Below are 16316 nucleotides of genomic sequence, written 5' to 3'. Positions count from 1 at the left end.
CCCACCTGGGTCGTTAGTCCAGGGGTGTTGCTATATAAACTTCCTGGATCCTTAGTCCAGTGCCTGGCATCGTTGTAATCAGATCCTTTCTGTTTGCTCCTGTCTGCTGGTCCTGGTTCGTGCAAAATTAAGCTAAGTCCTGCTTCTTTGTTTTTTGGTTATTTGCTTGCTCTTATTTTTGTCCAGCTTGTACTAAATGTGATTCCTGACCTTGCTGGAAGCTCTAGGGTGCTGGTGTTCTCACCCCCGGGCCGTTAGACGGTTCGGGGGTTCTTGAATATCCAGCGTGGATATTTTGATAGGGTTTTTGCTGACCATATAAGTCATCTTACTATATTCTGCTATTAGCTAGTGGGCCTCTCTTTGCTAAATACCTAGCTCATTCTTACGTTTGTCTTTTCCTCTTACCTCACCGTTATTATTTGTTGGGGGCTTGTATCCAACTTTTGGGGTCTTTTCTCTGGAGGCAAGAAAGGTCTTTCTTTTCCCTTCTAGGGTTAGTTAGTTCTCCGGCTGGCGCGAGACGTCTAGAACCAACGTAGGCACGTTCCCCGGCTGCTGCTATTTGTGGTGCTAGGATTAGATATATGGTCAGCTCAGTTACCACTGCCCTATGAGCTGTTTTTTTGTGTTTGCAGACTTAGTAATTATTTCTGAGACCCTCTGCCATTGGGGTCATAACAGTATGCCAGGCCAACATTGAATGTTTAATGTATTGCAGAAGTGGGATAATAAGAAAGGAAATTCAGAGTTTTTTTTTTTTTTCCTCTCTTCCTCCCCTTTACCTCTGAGTGGCTTGTGCTTGCTGCAGACATGAATGTCCAGACCTTGATTACAAGTGTAGACCAGCTTGCTGCTCGTGTGCAGGGCATACAAGATTTTGTTACCAGTAGTCCAATGTCTGAACCTAAAATACCTATTCCTGAACTGTTTTCTGGAGACCGATTTAAGTTTAGGAATTTCAGGAATAATTGTAAATTGTTTCTATCTCTGAGACCCCGTTCATCTGGAGATTCAGCTCAGCAAGTTAAAATTGTTATCTCTTTTTTACGGGGCGACCCTCAGGATTGGGCTTTCTCGCTAGCGCCAGGAGATCCGGCATTGGCAAATATTGATGCGTTTTTTCTGGCGCTCGGATTGCTTTACAAGGAACCCAATCTTGAAGTTCAGGCAGAAAAAGCCTTGCTGGCTATTTCTCAGGGCCAGGATGAAGCTGAAGTGTATTGCCAAAAATTTTGGAAATGGTCCGTGCTTACTCAGTGGAATGAGTGTGGTCTGGCCGCAAATTTCAGAAATGGCCTTTCTGAAGCCATTAAGAATGTGATGGTGGGTTTCCCCATTCCTACAAGTCTGAACGATTCCATGGCGCTGGCTATTCAAATTGACCGGCGTGTGCGGGAGCGCAAAACCGCTGATCCTCTGGTGGTGTTGTCTGAACAAACACCTGATTTAATGCAATGTGATAGAATTCAGACTAGAAATGAGCGGAAAAATCATAGACGTCAGAATGGGTTGTGTTTTTACTGTGGTGATTCTACACATGTTATATCAGCATGCTCTAAAAGCCTAACAAGGGTTGTTAGTCCTGTTGCCATTGGTAATTTGCAACCTAAATTTATTTTGTCTGTGACTTTAATTTGCTCATTGTCTTCTTACCCTGTTATGGCGTTTGTGGATTCAGGCGCTGCCCTGAGTCTTATGGATCTGTCATTTGCCAAGCGCTGTGGTTTTGTTCTTGAACCGTTGGTAAATCCTATTCCTCTTAGAGGTATTGATGCTACGCCATTGGCGGAAAATAAACCGCAGTTTTGGACGCAGGTAACCATGTGCATGACTCCTGAACATCGGGAGGTGATTCGTTTTCTTGTTCTGCATAAAATGCATGATTTGGTCGTTTTGGGTCTGCCATGGTTACAGACCCACAATCCAGTCTTGGATTGGAAGGCAATGTCTGTGTCAAGTTGGGGCTGTCAGGGAATTCATGCTGATTCTCCGCCGGTGTCTATTGCTTCCTCTACTCCTTCGGAAGTTCCTGAGTATTTGTCTGATTATCAGGATGTATTCAGCGAGTCCAGGTCCAGTGCTCTGCCTCCTCATAGGGACTGTGACTGCGCCATAGATTTGATTCCAGGTAGTAAATTTCCTAAGGGAAGACTTTTTAATCTGTCGGTACCTGAGCATGCCGCAATGCGTTCGTATATCAAGGAGTCTCTGGAGAAGGGGCATATCCGTCCATCCTCTTCCCCTCTTGGTGCGGGATTCTTTTTTGTGGCCAAGAAGGAAGGATCTTTGAGACCTTGTATTGACTATCGGCTTCTGAATAAAATCACTGTTAAATTTCAGTATACTTTGCCTCTGTTGTCGGACTTGTTTGCCCGGATTAAAGGTGCCAAGTGGTTCACCAAGATAGATCTCCGTGGTGCGTACAACCTTGTGCGCATTAAGCAAGGAGATGAATGGAAGACTGCATTTAATACGCCCGAAGGTCATTTTGAGTACGTGGTGGAGAAGATCTTGGATTCTCGTCTCTCCAGACGGAGGCTTCAGTATCTGGTCAAGTGGAAGGGCTATGGTCAGGAGGATAATTCCTGGGTGGTTGCCTCTGATGTGCATGCGGCCGATTTAGTTTGTGCCTTTCACGCTGCTCATCCTGATCGCCATGGTGGTCTTGGTGAGGGTTTGGTGACCCCTCCTTAAGGGGGGGTGTTATGACCCCAATGGCGAGGGTCTCAGAGAAACAAGTAAGTCTGCGACGTACAAAAATCCAGCTCATAGGGCAGTGGTAACTGGGTTGACCATATATCTACTCCTAACGCCAACACTAGCAGTAGCCGGGGAACATGCCTACGTTGGTCGCTAGATGTCTCGCGCCAGCCGGAGGACTAACTACCCCTAGAAGAGGAAAACAAAGACCTCTCTTGCCTCCAGAGAATAGACCCCAAAAGTAGGATAGTAGCCCCCCACAAATAATAACGGTGAGGTAAGAGGAAATGACAAACACAGAGATGAACTAGATTTTAGCAAAGAGAGGCCCACTTACTAATAGCAGAATGTAGTAAGATAACTTATATGGTCAACAAAAACCCTATCAAAATCCACGCTGGAGATTCAAGAACCCCCGAACCGTCTAACGGCCCGGGGGGAGAACACCAGCCACCCTAGAGCTTCCAGCAAGGTCAGGAAACAGATTATATATATTAGCTGGACAAAAATGCAAACAAAAACAAATAGCAAAAAGCAAGGAAGCAGACTTAGCTTAATCAAGCAGGAACCAGGATCAGTAGACAAGAGCACTACAGATTAGCTCTGATATCAACGTTGCCAGGCATTGAACTGAAGGTCCAGGGAGCTTATATAGCAACACCCCTGACCTAACGACCCAGGTGAGCATACAAGGAATGAATGACATACCCAGAGTCAAATCACTAGTAGCCACTAGAGGGAGCCAAAAGGTAAATTCACAACAGGGGGGGTACTGTTGTGAATTAGACTTTTTTGCTCCCTCTTGTGGTTACTAGTGATATGACTCTGGGATTGTCTTTCCTCAGTTTGGCACCCACCTGGGTCGTTAGTCCAGGGGTGTTGCTATATAAACTTCCTGGATCCTTAGTCCAGTGCCTGGCATCGTTGTAATCAGATCCTTTCTGTTTGCTCCTGTCTGCTGGTCCTGGTTCGTGCAAAATTAAGCTAAGTCCTGCTTCTTTGTTTTTTGGTTATTTGCTTGCTCTTATTTTTGTCCAGCTTGTACTAAATGTGATTCCTGACCTTGCTGGAAGCTCTAGGGGGCTGGTGTTCTCCCCCCGGGCCGTTAGACGGTTCGGGGGTTCTTGAATATCCAGCGTGGATATTTTGATAGGGTTTTTGCTGACCATATAAGTCATCTTACTATATTCTGCTATTAGCTAGTGGGCCTCTCTTTGCTAAATACCTAGCTCATTCTTACGTTTGTCTTTTCCTCTTACCTCACCGTTATTATTTGTTGGGGGCTTGTATCCAACTTTTGGGGTCTTTTCTCTGGAGGCAAGAAAGGTCTTTCTTTTCCCTTCTAGGGTTAGTTAGTTCTCCGGCTGGCGCGAGACGTCTAGAACCAACGTAGGCACGTTCCCCGGCTGCTGCTATTTGTGGTGCTAGGATTAGATATATGGTCAGCTCAGTTACCACTGCCCTATGAGCTGGTTTTTTGTGTTTGCAGACTTAGTAATTATTTCTGAGACCCTCTGCCATTGGGGTCATAACAGGCGGCGCACAGATTAGTGCGTCATCGCACCCTCTGACCTGAACAGTCAGAGCAAGAGGACAGGAAGACGGAGCCGCGCCTGGCGTGTGGAAAGGGGACAGGTAACTATGTAATACCCACCTGCTCCCGGCGTCCCTGGCTCCTTTTCCTGGACAGCTGGTCTCCGGGTGCCGCAGCCTCTTCCTCTGTCAGCGGTCACCGTTACCGCTGATTAGAGGAGTGAATAAGCGGCTCCACCCCTATGGGAGTGGAGTCCATATTCATAACTTTAATGAGCGGTCCCACGTGACCTCTGAACAGGGGACAAGCTGCGGCACCGAAGACCGTGGGATGGGCAGGGGGAGCGCCAGGAGCGCCAGGACTAGGTGAGTATGTGACAGTCCTCTCTCCCCCTCACCCGCCGACCCCACCGCCGATCATGACTCAAGTATAAGCTGAGAGGGGCACTTTCAGCCCAAAAATTTGGGCTGAAAATCTCGGCTTATACTTGAGTATATACGGTAAATATATCATCCGAGGAGAAAGTTCCAAAAGAAAAGAGATTCAAAGTCCTGGTTGACTCGTTATGAAGTGAATCTTCTTATTCATCATCATCATGGTTTGAGTTTTATTCGAAGTGCTGGATCATTTTTCCTCTTTTTATGAATGACTTTATGAAGATGTTGCTAAAGACTAACCGTAATTTTAATGTTTATTTCATAAACGAATAGTGCTAGTGAAAATAAGCAACTTCGTAATATATCTTATCAGGGAAAGCTGCTTCTTTCTCTGCCAGAAATGCTCACTTATTATCAAAATTCTCATTTCTGAGGTAAAATTTGTATTCAGTGGAAACAGACTTTCCTATTTCTGAGATAGGAGATGGCGGCTACCACTGATTACATAGAAGGGAGGAGCTCTGTCTCTAGCTCCTCCCATCTATATTGTAGATGGCGGCTGCTACTGATAAGATACTATGTAGGAGGGAGGAGCTCTGTCTCTAGCTCCTCCCATCTATACGGTAGATGGCGGCTGCTACTGATAAGATACTATGTAGGAGGGAGGAGCTCTGTCTCTAGCTCCTCCCATCTATACGGTAGATGGCGGCTGCTACTGATAAGATACTATGTAGGAGGGAGGAGCTCTGTCTCTAGCTCCTCCCATCTATACTGTAGATGGCGGCTGCTACTGATAAGATACTATTTAGGAGGGAGGAGCTCTGTCTCTAGCTCCTCCCATCTATGTAGGAGATGGCGGCTGCTACTGATTATGAACGTCAGGGGCCACCTGCGTTCTTTTTATTATACGCCGTATCTTACTTTTGGAATTATTTTTTAATCAAGGATAACGAATCATGTATCAGACTCCAGTAAAGAATAAAACTAGTTTGTGTATCCTGCTACCTTTTGGTTATAACTTATCCAGGATAGATAGTGCATACCCAGAAATATTTGGCGGTATGACTAATGTTACGCAGTACAAGGTGCAATTGAATGTACCCTACTTTTGTCATACTTGCTGCAAGGCTAAGACAGGAGATATGTTTGTTCTCTCCATCATTATATTCAAATAACTGTGGTAAATAAATAGGCCATTAAATGTTTTTCATGTTAAAATAAAATGTTATCCTTTCTTTTCAGGGTGTTAGACTATACTGCCGACTGCACAGTCTGTTTACTCCAGTAATTAGGTAAAGTATTGGAAAATGTTCTGTTTTTTTGTAATTGTTATTATATTCCATGCAAGTGTTTTTTATGCAGTGTTTAATGAGAAAAAAAGCTTAATGTGAACCACCAGCCTTATTTGGGTTATGAGTGTAAGATTTTGTGCAGATTCTTCTAACAATAAAAACCCCTCTACAAACTGACCAATGGACCCTAGGTAGGCATAGAGAAGTGTGGCACTATAGCAATAGCACAATGACCTCTCCTAGTGCAGATTCATGACATCCTGATATCCTTCAGCGTGAATGTACAATTTTCATAGTCATGAAAATATAGAAAAATCTTTAAATGAGAAGGTGTGTCCAAACTTTTGATCTGTACTGTACTGTATATATATATTGTCATCTTTTACTTTTTAAGAATTGCAAAAAAAGAAAATGGACCAATGCAAAAGGGGGCACCTTTGGTGATTTGTGTGCTCAGATAACCCCCACTATTCTACATCCTATAGACCACATGCTGCTGCAGGGGATGCAATGATGTCACTGCACTGTGCAGGGGAGAAAGAACTCTGTCTCTGAGATTAGATACAATGCATGCTCATTAAATTCTTGTCACTGTGCAATATTCACTGTGACAGTGCTCTCCCTCGCTGGCTCTGATCAGAAGTAACAAGCTGACAAGAGATTGCACTGTCAGTATACATTGAAAGGAGAGAATGAGTGAGCTGAAACCAGCACCAGCCCTGCAAGTAATGTCACTTGTGGGGCAAGGTTAGTGTCTTCTTTTCCTGCACGCCAGGTAATCTTCTTTCATTGCACGCTGACAGTGCACTCTCTTGCTGGCTCGTTACTTCTGATCAGAGACAGTGAGTGAGCACATTGTTTCTGAACATACTGCTCAGTGACAATCTGCTAAGCATACATTGGAATTGACAACCGATGCATGTTCAGTAGAACATCGGCTAGCCCTGCCCCGGAAATGGAGGTTACTGATAATGCTTCATTTCAGGAAGTTGGCAGAAGCTGCGCCCTGATGATGACTCATTTGACTTTCCCAGCATGCACTGGGACTATGAAAAAACGGTCATCAAAGAGGAAGTAGTAAAAAAAAATAATAAAACAGATAGAGTAGTGAGGGAGTTGTAGGGACTTTTTAATTACAGGTCCTTCTCAAAAAATTAGCATATAGTGTTAAATTTCATTATTTACCATAATGTAATGATTACAATTAAACTTTCATATATTATAGATTCATTATCCACCAACTGAAATTTGTCAGGTCTTTTATTGTTTTAATACTGATGATTTTGGCATACAACTCCTGATAACCCAAAAAACCTGTCTCAATAAATTAGCATATTTCACCCGTCCAATCAAATAAAAGTGTTTTTTAATAACAAACAAAAAAAACATCAAATAATAATGTTCAGTTATGCACTCAATACTTGGTCGGGAATCCTTTGGCAGAAATGACTGCTTCAATGCGGCGTGGCATGGAGGCAATCAGCCTGTGACACTGCTGAGATGTTATGGAGGCCCAGGATGATTCAATAGCGGCCTTAAGCTCATCCAGAGTGTTGGGTCTTGCGTCTCTCAACTTTCTCTTCACAATATCCCACAGATTCTCTATGGGGTTCAGGTCAGAAGAGTTGGCAGGCCAATTGAGCACAGTAATACCATGGTCAGTAAACCATTTACCAGTGGTTTTGGCACTGTGAGCAGGTGCCAGGTCGTGCTAAAAAATGAAATTTTCATCTCCATAAAGCATTTCAGCCGATGGAAGCATGAAGTGCTCCAAAATCTCCTGATAGCTAGCTGCATTGACCCTGCCCTTGATGAAACACAGTGGACCAACACCAGCAGCTGACATGGCACCCCACACCATCACTGACTGTGGGTACTTGACACTGGACTTCAGGCATTTTGGCATTTCCTTCTCCCCAGTCTTCCTCCAGACTCTGGCACCTTGATTTCCGAATGACATGCAAAATTTGCTTTCATCAGAAAAAAGTACTTGGGACCACTTAGCAACAGTCCAGTGCTGCTTCTCTGTAGCCCAGGTCAGGCGCTTCTGCCGCTGTTTATGGTTCAAAAGTGGCTTTACCTGGGGAATGCGGCACCTGTAGCCCATTTCCTGCACACGCCTGTGCACGGTGGCTCTGGATGTTTCCACACCAGACTCAGTCCACTGCTTCCTCAGGTTCCCCAAGGTCTGGAATCGGTCCTTCTCCACAATCTTCCTCAGGGTCTGGTCACCTCTTCTCGTTGTACAGCGTTTTCTGCCACATTGTTTCCTTCCAACAGACTTACCATTGAGGTGCCTTGATACAGCACTCTGGGAACAGCCTATTTGTTGAGAAATTTCTTTCTGGGTCTTACCCTCTTGCTTGAGGGTGTCAATGATGGCCTTCTTGACATCTGTCAGGTCGCTAGTCTTACCCATGATGGGGGTTTTGAGTAATGAACCAGGCAGGGAGTTTTTAAAAGCCTCAGGTATCTTTTGCATGTGTTTAGAGTTAATTAGTTGATTCAGAAGATTAGGGTAATAGGTCGTTTAGAGAACCTTTTCTTGATATGCTAATTTATTGAGACAGGTTTTTTGGGTTATCAGGAGTTGTATGCCAAAATCATCAGTATTAAAACAATAAAAGACCTGACAAATTTCAGTTGGTGGATAATGAATCTATAATATATGAAAGTTTAATTGTAATCATTACATTATGGTAAATAATGAAATTTAACACTATATGCTAATTTTTTGAGAAGGACCTGTAAAGAATATTCCAAAAGAGATTAGATTATATCATTAAATATATTTGGGATTAAAATAAATTTGAGTATCGGATCACCCCTTTAAGTCTAATGTTTATGGCCACCTTAGTAAGAAAACAGAGAAAGCTTTATACCAAGTGACAAGCCGTTTCCTAACTCGCAGGTTACGATATACCAGTATGGTTTGTAGTTACTTTTAAGAACAACTAGGACATATCCTTCTCGATAATCCCATGATGTATGAGATATAGCTAATTGGCATGGCCACTGGCTGGCTAAATATATGCCCAGGAATCATTTATTAAATATTGCCCTTGGCTCTTTGTCAGTGATAATGATGAGCTATACATAGAATAATGAGACAAAGAAATATCTAGAGCTTACGGTCTAAGCAAAGCAATAGCGAGTGGATTTTTCTGCACTCTGCTGATGATCTGTATAATTCATCGGAACTGGTCCAGACAATGGCACATCTATAAGAGCAATTTGCTGTCTGCACTAATTCACTTACAGAGCAGTCATTTTACTTTGACCTGAATCAAAATTCCTTATTTTTATTTTCAAGAAAATCAGCTCTGAGGCTAAACATCATCCCTGTCCAAACCTGCTTCTAATAATGTATAGAAATGCCATTTACTGCATAGCTCAGTGCACAGGATTTACATATAAATGGGATTAAACAAATGTATACAAATAAGAAAATCATTAGCGTAGCTCTCCATCGACTTGCACGGACATGAACAATCAGACATTACAATTTCCATTATACATTTACTTTTGCCAGCAATATCCAGAAACCTATCTGGATCACTATGAAAAACATTAGCTGTAATTTGTTTCAAATGTCCAAGTGCTTCTCACTAAATTAGAATAACATCAAAAAGTAAATTTATTTCAGTTCTTCAATCTACATTAACAGAAATAAACACTTGAAATAGATCACTCTGTAATGACTCTATATAATATATGAGTTTCACTTTTTGTATTGAAGAACTGAAATAAATTCACTTTTTGATGCTATTCTGATTTTGTGAGAAGCACCTGTATAGAAATTGTTATTACACATGGGCCCTTTTCCCATTGTATGTTCACATACTGAGGTTTTTGCTTTGTGTTTTATGCAGCGAGTTTGGTGTGTAAAATATGTAATGTTTTACAATATCAGTAAAATCACTTACATTTCTGAAAGCTCATGCTGCGGTTTTTTTCATGTGTATTTTTGGGGACCTGCCAAGATGTGTTATGTCAATTCTTTCAGCGTTTTTGCAGCTCTTTTCACTCATTCAAATAAATAGGAGAAAATGCAGATAAAAATGCACATACAAACGTGTCAAAATACACGTATTAGGCTGCTTTCACACATCAGTTTTTTGCCGACTGGCTCAATCCGGTTGCTCGACGGATAGACAGATCTGTCGTAAATTGTGAAAAACTGATGCGACGGATCCGTTTTTCCGCTGGATCCGGCTAGCGGATCTGGCAAAGAAAAAGGATCCGTCTCATGAGTTTTTCATCCATTTCTTCCGTTTTTTGATTCGTTTTATGATGGATTACGACTAGTGTTGAGCATTCCGATACCGCAAGTATCGGGTATCGGCCGTTTTTTAAAAACACCCATGAGAGGCTCCCAAACCTTATTGGCTACTGAAAACCTATATATACAGTGTTTCTACAGCCCATCTTTGACAGGTTGTAGAGCAAGTGGCGAAGATGAAAGGCGTGATGGCAAACATTCTGAAGATTTATGTGGATTTCACTTTTGAGGCTAATCATTTGAAAGCGATTGTTATGGAGAAGTAGCGAGAAAGACAGCGCATCATGCATCTGCGCCAACTACATTTTTGGATCCACCCAATCACAGCACAGAGAATGACTCATGGGGTGTATTCTACACTATACATGGAGTTAAATGGAAACCCCGAGAAGTTTTTCTCATATGTTCGTATGCAAATGGAGAACTTTGATTTATTGGCGGAACGGATTGGACACCTCATCTGAAGAAGTGACAGATATTGCGGCTTCTCCTTTTCACCGGCAGAGCGTCTGATGGTGACTCTTCGGTAAGCCATTTTTATTGTATCTCCTACTGTTAAAGCACACTTATAACTGTAATGTTGTTGCTGGTATTTTGTACTAATTATTGCCTTGCCTTTTTTCACAGATTCCTTGCAACTGGAGAATCCCTTTCGTCACTTCCTTTCCAATTCAGGCTCGGGATTTCCACCATATCGGGGATTGTTAAGCACACCTGCCGTGCATTGTGGGACTCTTTGCATGAAGAATTTATCCCACATCCCACAATGGAGAGTTGGCTTGATATTGCAGAGAAATTCCAACAAATTTGTCAGTTTCCCAATTGCTTGGGTGCTGTGGACGGGAAACATATCCGCTTCGTCAAACCTGCTGCATCTGGCTCATAATATTTCAACTACAAGAAATATTTCTCCATTGTGCTCATGGCCATCGATGAATCAGAATACAAGTTTATAGAGGTTGATATTGGGGCCTATGGTTGCTCAAACGATTCGCAAGTTTTTAAAGTGTCTACAATGGGGTGCAATCTCTATGGAAACACCTTCCAATTTCCACCCCCCAAGACTGCTGCCTGAAACCTCTGGGCCACCAATGCCATTTGTATGTGTTGGAGATGAAGCGTTCCAACTCTCGGAACACCTGCTGAAGCCATACTCAAGTAGTGGATTGATGCCAGCTAAAATAATTTTTAATTACCGCCTAACACGAGCACGAAGAATGGTGGAGTGTGCTTTTGGGATTCTAACATCCAAATGGCGAGTTCTGTTGACTGCTATAAACCTGAAGACTGACACTGTTGACAAGGTGGTGAAAGTTTGTGTGGTCCTGCACAATTTCGTTATATGCAAGGAACAGATTTCCATTGATGACCACTTTGAAGAAACCACCTTGAATGATTATCAGAACATTACTATTAGAACTTCTGTGCCAGTTCCCAGAATGAGGGACAAATTTGCTGAATACTTTATTTCACCTCAAGGAAGAGTAGACTGGCAGGATGAGAGAGTTTGAAAAATGTGTCTTGGACCTTATTACCCAAAGTATTGTACCTTTTTTACTCAATGTATTGTACCTGGTTGGGTTTTACCCAAAGTATTTTATCTTTTTTACCCAAAGTATTGTACCTTTTTTTACCCAAAGTATTTAACTTTATAATTAAATAAATGAAAGACACACATTTTTAAACAAAAAAAGTATTTTTTTATTTACAACTTACATACGTACATTTATAAATTTAGGTAGTGTGGGGTGGAGATAATACTGGAGGGGCTGACAGATTCGACCACTTCGACAGTGGGAGTGTGGTGAGATGATGGTGGTGGTGAGGGATCAGTAGGTAAAACAGAAGGTGAAGGGGTGGAGAAAGAAAGAAAACGGATGGACATAAGACTGGGATTAGAAATGGGAATTTGGAAGTTTTGAGGGGTGGAGTTAAGGGATTGGGAGGCAGAAGAGGTGGTGGGTGGAGAAGAGGGTTGTCTTTGGGGCATGATGGGTGTGGAAGGAGACTGGTGGTAGTGGGCAGGGAGTAGAGGTTAGGCAGGGAGTGGAGGCACAGATGATGTGGTTGGGAACTGGTGTGGGCCAGGATGCTGGTACGGGGCAGGATGTTGGTACAGGGCAGAAAGCCGGTATGGGGCAGGAAGCTGGTATTCTATAGGGGTAGGAGGAGGGACTGTGGCTGGAGGGGGCAGGTGCGGGAGGAACTACCATGGCGGGTGGAGGGGCTTGGGAGCTAACATGCGCTAGGGCAAACTGGCAGCTTTGCATTACATGCTTCTGCTGGTCAGGAGATAGCTTGTCTATGCACTCGACTACTGCCTAGAAAAAGGAATGATTTGGCAATTTATTTGCATCTGAATGCATCCTATCCAGACGCGTGTGCAACTCAAGAATACTGTTGTTGAGCAAATTAAATCCTGCAGTCATTTGCTCAGACAACAGTTTCAACGAGTTCTGGAAGGATGCATTTAGATTCAAGAACTCGGGCACATAGCTCTTTTCCTGACCCCTCTGGCGCTGCCGCCCAGAACCCATAGGTGTTTTAGAGGTGGCAGCAGTGTCAGAGGGGTGGGATAAAGGAAAAGCTACATCCTCGCCAGCAGCTTCATGTAACGAAAAAAACCAAAAACATTTACCTCACAGCGCTGACGACACGGGGGAGGGCTCCCAGAAGAAGACATGGCTGGCTGCTGGCCTGGTAGGCTGTGGCTGGATGCGGATGGCTGCTGGCAGGCTGTGGCTGGCAGGTTGAGGCTGGCTGGCTGCTGGCAGGCAGTGGCTGGCTGGCTGCTGGCAGGCTGTGGCTGGCTGGCCTTGGGCAGGTTTCAGCTCTGGCAGCAGGTTTCAGCTCTGGCGGCAGGTTCAGCTCTGGCGGCAGGTTTCAGCTCTGGCGGCAAGCCTGTCTTGCTTGTTTGCTGGCTGATAAATGGATGAGTGAAGGCCTATCTGGCAGGCTTTATATCAGTTTCCTAATTGGGGCCTGGCTAATTGTATCGGGGCATGCTTAGTTAAAAAAAACGGAATCCGGCACCCATAGGCTTCCATTCTATCAAATGCTGGAGACAAAAAAAGTTACTTTGTCCATTCTTTCCGGCTAATAAAAGTCTATGAGAAAAAAACGGATCTGACGGCATCATTCGCCGGATCAATTTTTTTCAAAATTCGCCGGATTGAGCCTGGCGGCAAAAAACTGATGTGTGAAAGCAGCCTTATATGCAGCGCTTTTTAGATAACATCAATCTGGCTTTTGGTGCAGAAAAAAATGTTGCAAAAATGCCCCATGTTAACATACCCTAAGTCTTATACCATTTTTGTTTCATTATAAAAATACGCCTTTTATGATACTTGGCAACGTAGGAAAAGAATGTGCTAACTTACTGATAATTAACTGGTTAACATTCTGAAGTGGGCAGAACAATGTGGACCTTAGAGCTACTGAAGCTCCAGTTTATAGGGACAGTCCACCTTGGAGAAAAGCCTTTTTGTAAGATCAGTCCATCAGCATAAGGCTGATTATAGGTTGTCCCATTGTTACAACTCTTTCGGATTATCTGTATTCGTTTTTGCAAATCAGCAGTAATTGTTTAATTTCTCAATAACCACATTGCAAAGTTCCCATTGAAATCAATAGACTGTTTTTGTAAATCAGCAGTAATTGTTTAATTTCTCAATAACCACATTGCAAAGTTCCCATTGAAATCAATAGAATGTATGGTATCATGGTATTTTGTGCTTGTGTAACATACAGTATAGCTCCTCTCACTTTGGAAGACCAAACAGGCCATAGTATACCTCGAGTCCAGACTATACCCTGGAGTATAACTTGACCTAGCCCTAGGCCATAATATACCAGGGGTATAGTCAAGCCTAGGCCGCTTTAACCCTGTGTATAGTCTGGACTTAGGGTATACTATGGCCTGTTACATTGGGTTTTCCAAAGTGAGAGTAGCTATATGTAGCAACTCTCATCTCTGACTAATATATGAGGATTGTGAGCAAGCAGCTCATTCATGGTCAATACCTAGTAATCTTATTTTATGTAATATACTACTCTCAGCAGAAAATCGGGAGAAGAAAAAGTCAGAAAACTTATTCCTTTAGGAATTGCTTTGGCACCTGGTTTGCGGTTTTATACATATATAGTGGATGAATTTTATACATTCAATATTAATGGGATTAGGTCATCAATATCAGATCATTGAAGGTCTAACACCCGGCATCCCACAGATCAGCGGATTGCAGCGCTGGTGGCTGGGTGTCCACAGTGCAAGAGCTGGAACAGCACAGCTCCGTATACGGCATACTAGAGTTTTTCAGGTCAGATCCTACTCAACTGCAGTGCCCTAGACCTAAGGATAAGTCATTAATGTCACTAGACCTGAAAACACTTTTAAATAAAGTTTAGCCATCTGTAAATGTACATGATTTAGCTACAAGAGGTTGTAGAAATGGAAGGTGCAAACAATAATATGATGTCCCTGAAACATGAATGACTTTCTTCATTGCAATGTTCTGCCTTGCGGCATCAAATTTGCAGAAAGGCAAAAAATAGACAGTCCTTCCTATAGAATCAAATATATACTCCGGTACGGACCTATAACATGGCAGCAAAACAGACGCATACAAGACAATAGAAAAACTTTGCAAACATTGAACACATGAATTACATTTTTTGCTAAACACAAACATCAGTTGTTATTAGAGCATATTTTGATCAAAGTGTGTGAGCCCACCTGTGAGCTCTACCCCCTCTAAATGTGGCTATAGGCCTCCAAATGAATTTGGGAATGTTGAATCCAGCTATATTTTGATCTAATAAGAAACAGACTTGTGCAGATCATTGGATAGAGTGCACAAGATGGAGGCAACTAAACCCCCATGCGCAGCACCATGTGCCATTTCTGACCTGCCTATAGCCGCCATTACAATTAAAAGGGAGGAAATTGATTAGGATATGTATCATTTGCATGAGTGCACAAAGTTCTGGAAATTAAAATATATGAAGGAGTAAAATGTACTTTTAGCAGTATAAATGGTCTCATGTACCTACTGGGAAAGAATGAGCTGTCTGCTTGTCTTATGCACAAAGCAATAAGGATCTATTCTGCTTCTCTCCAAGCAGCAGTCTATTGCCAGACATTATGTCAAGTCAGACAAAAAATGTAATAACTCTATCCTTCATGTCCTAGTATTCCTGTAAGCACATTGCCTCCAATTACATATTATACAAATGGAGTCGTTTAGCAGTTCTGCTGGATATCATCTTATGCTCTGCCATGCCTGAATTGTCGAGCTTTCTGGAAATAATTTTGTCTTTTTTTTTTTATTGAGCCCAAAAGAAATGGGTAACAAAAATGGAGATCTTGTTTTATTCTGTGAATATATTTTCTCCTTCCTGTGAGGCTTGAGATGAGCTGTGGTGCCGAAGCCTCAATGGTTGTAATGTTCACATTAGAAATGTAATAATTAATTTAGAGCTGAGGACACGTGACTCGTCCTTTCTCTCCATTTCCCGCACTTGTGTTGTCACATTATGAGGATCTAATGAACTGTGAAATAACAATGCCTTTGTAATATATCTATACTCATAAGGAACCAAGTGCAAAAAGTAATTGCAGGCAGTGATTCTTCATACATACAGAATGCCGTTTCCACGAAATATACAATTTTCTAACCTTTGCAGGATGAATGTAAAGTACCCGTGTAATGAGATGTGGCTCTCTTCAGACTCTGTCATCTTGTTTTCTAATAGCTAGGTGCAATTGTGTTTGATAAATGGCCCCCACACTTTCACATGCTCTCATTTGATAAACTTTATGATAAACAGACAATCCACAATCGCTTTTTTTTTAATTAATTTCTCTTACCAACAAATCACTCCACAGTGCTGACCGCTAGTTGTCTTACATTTGTTAATCTTGCAATCTGCTGCCTGTTGTCAGGTGTAATCCATCCTAGTAGCAGAGACACTGAGACTGATTTGTTTCAATACTCCTTTCCTCCTGTCTGGAAAAAGGAGCATCGGTACACTGTCAAAACCAAAAGGTTATGCCAAGTAAATGACACACAGCCATAACCAAAAGGTGAGCGTTTAGAGCAGGCAAGCCATTGGAAGGAGAAATGCTT

The 16316-nt window shown here is 42.5% G+C and overlaps 1 protein-coding gene across 1 annotated transcript in view; it reads left to right on the top strand.

Annotated features, from left to right (window-relative positions):
• Window positions 1-16316, top strand: part of PREX2 (phosphatidylinositol-3,4,5-trisphosphate dependent Rac exchange factor 2) — a 487967-nt gene that overhangs the window by 250352 nt on the left and 221299 nt on the right. Inside the window, exon 13 of the mRNA XM_077270643.1 lies at window positions 5857-5906. Within this exon, the coding sequence (XP_077126758.1) occupies window positions 5857-5906 (50 nt within the window). The remainder of the gene's footprint in view (window positions 1-5856; window positions 5907-16316) is intronic.

Source organism: Ranitomeya variabilis, chromosome 6, assembly GCF_051348905.1.
Source record: "Ranitomeya variabilis isolate aRanVar5 chromosome 6, aRanVar5.hap1, whole genome shotgun sequence".
Classification (NCBI taxonomy): domain Eukaryota; kingdom Metazoa; phylum Chordata; class Amphibia; order Anura; family Dendrobatidae; genus Ranitomeya; species Ranitomeya variabilis.
Note: the sequence above shows the minus strand (reverse complement) of the source record. Positions and strands in the feature narration are given on the sequence as shown.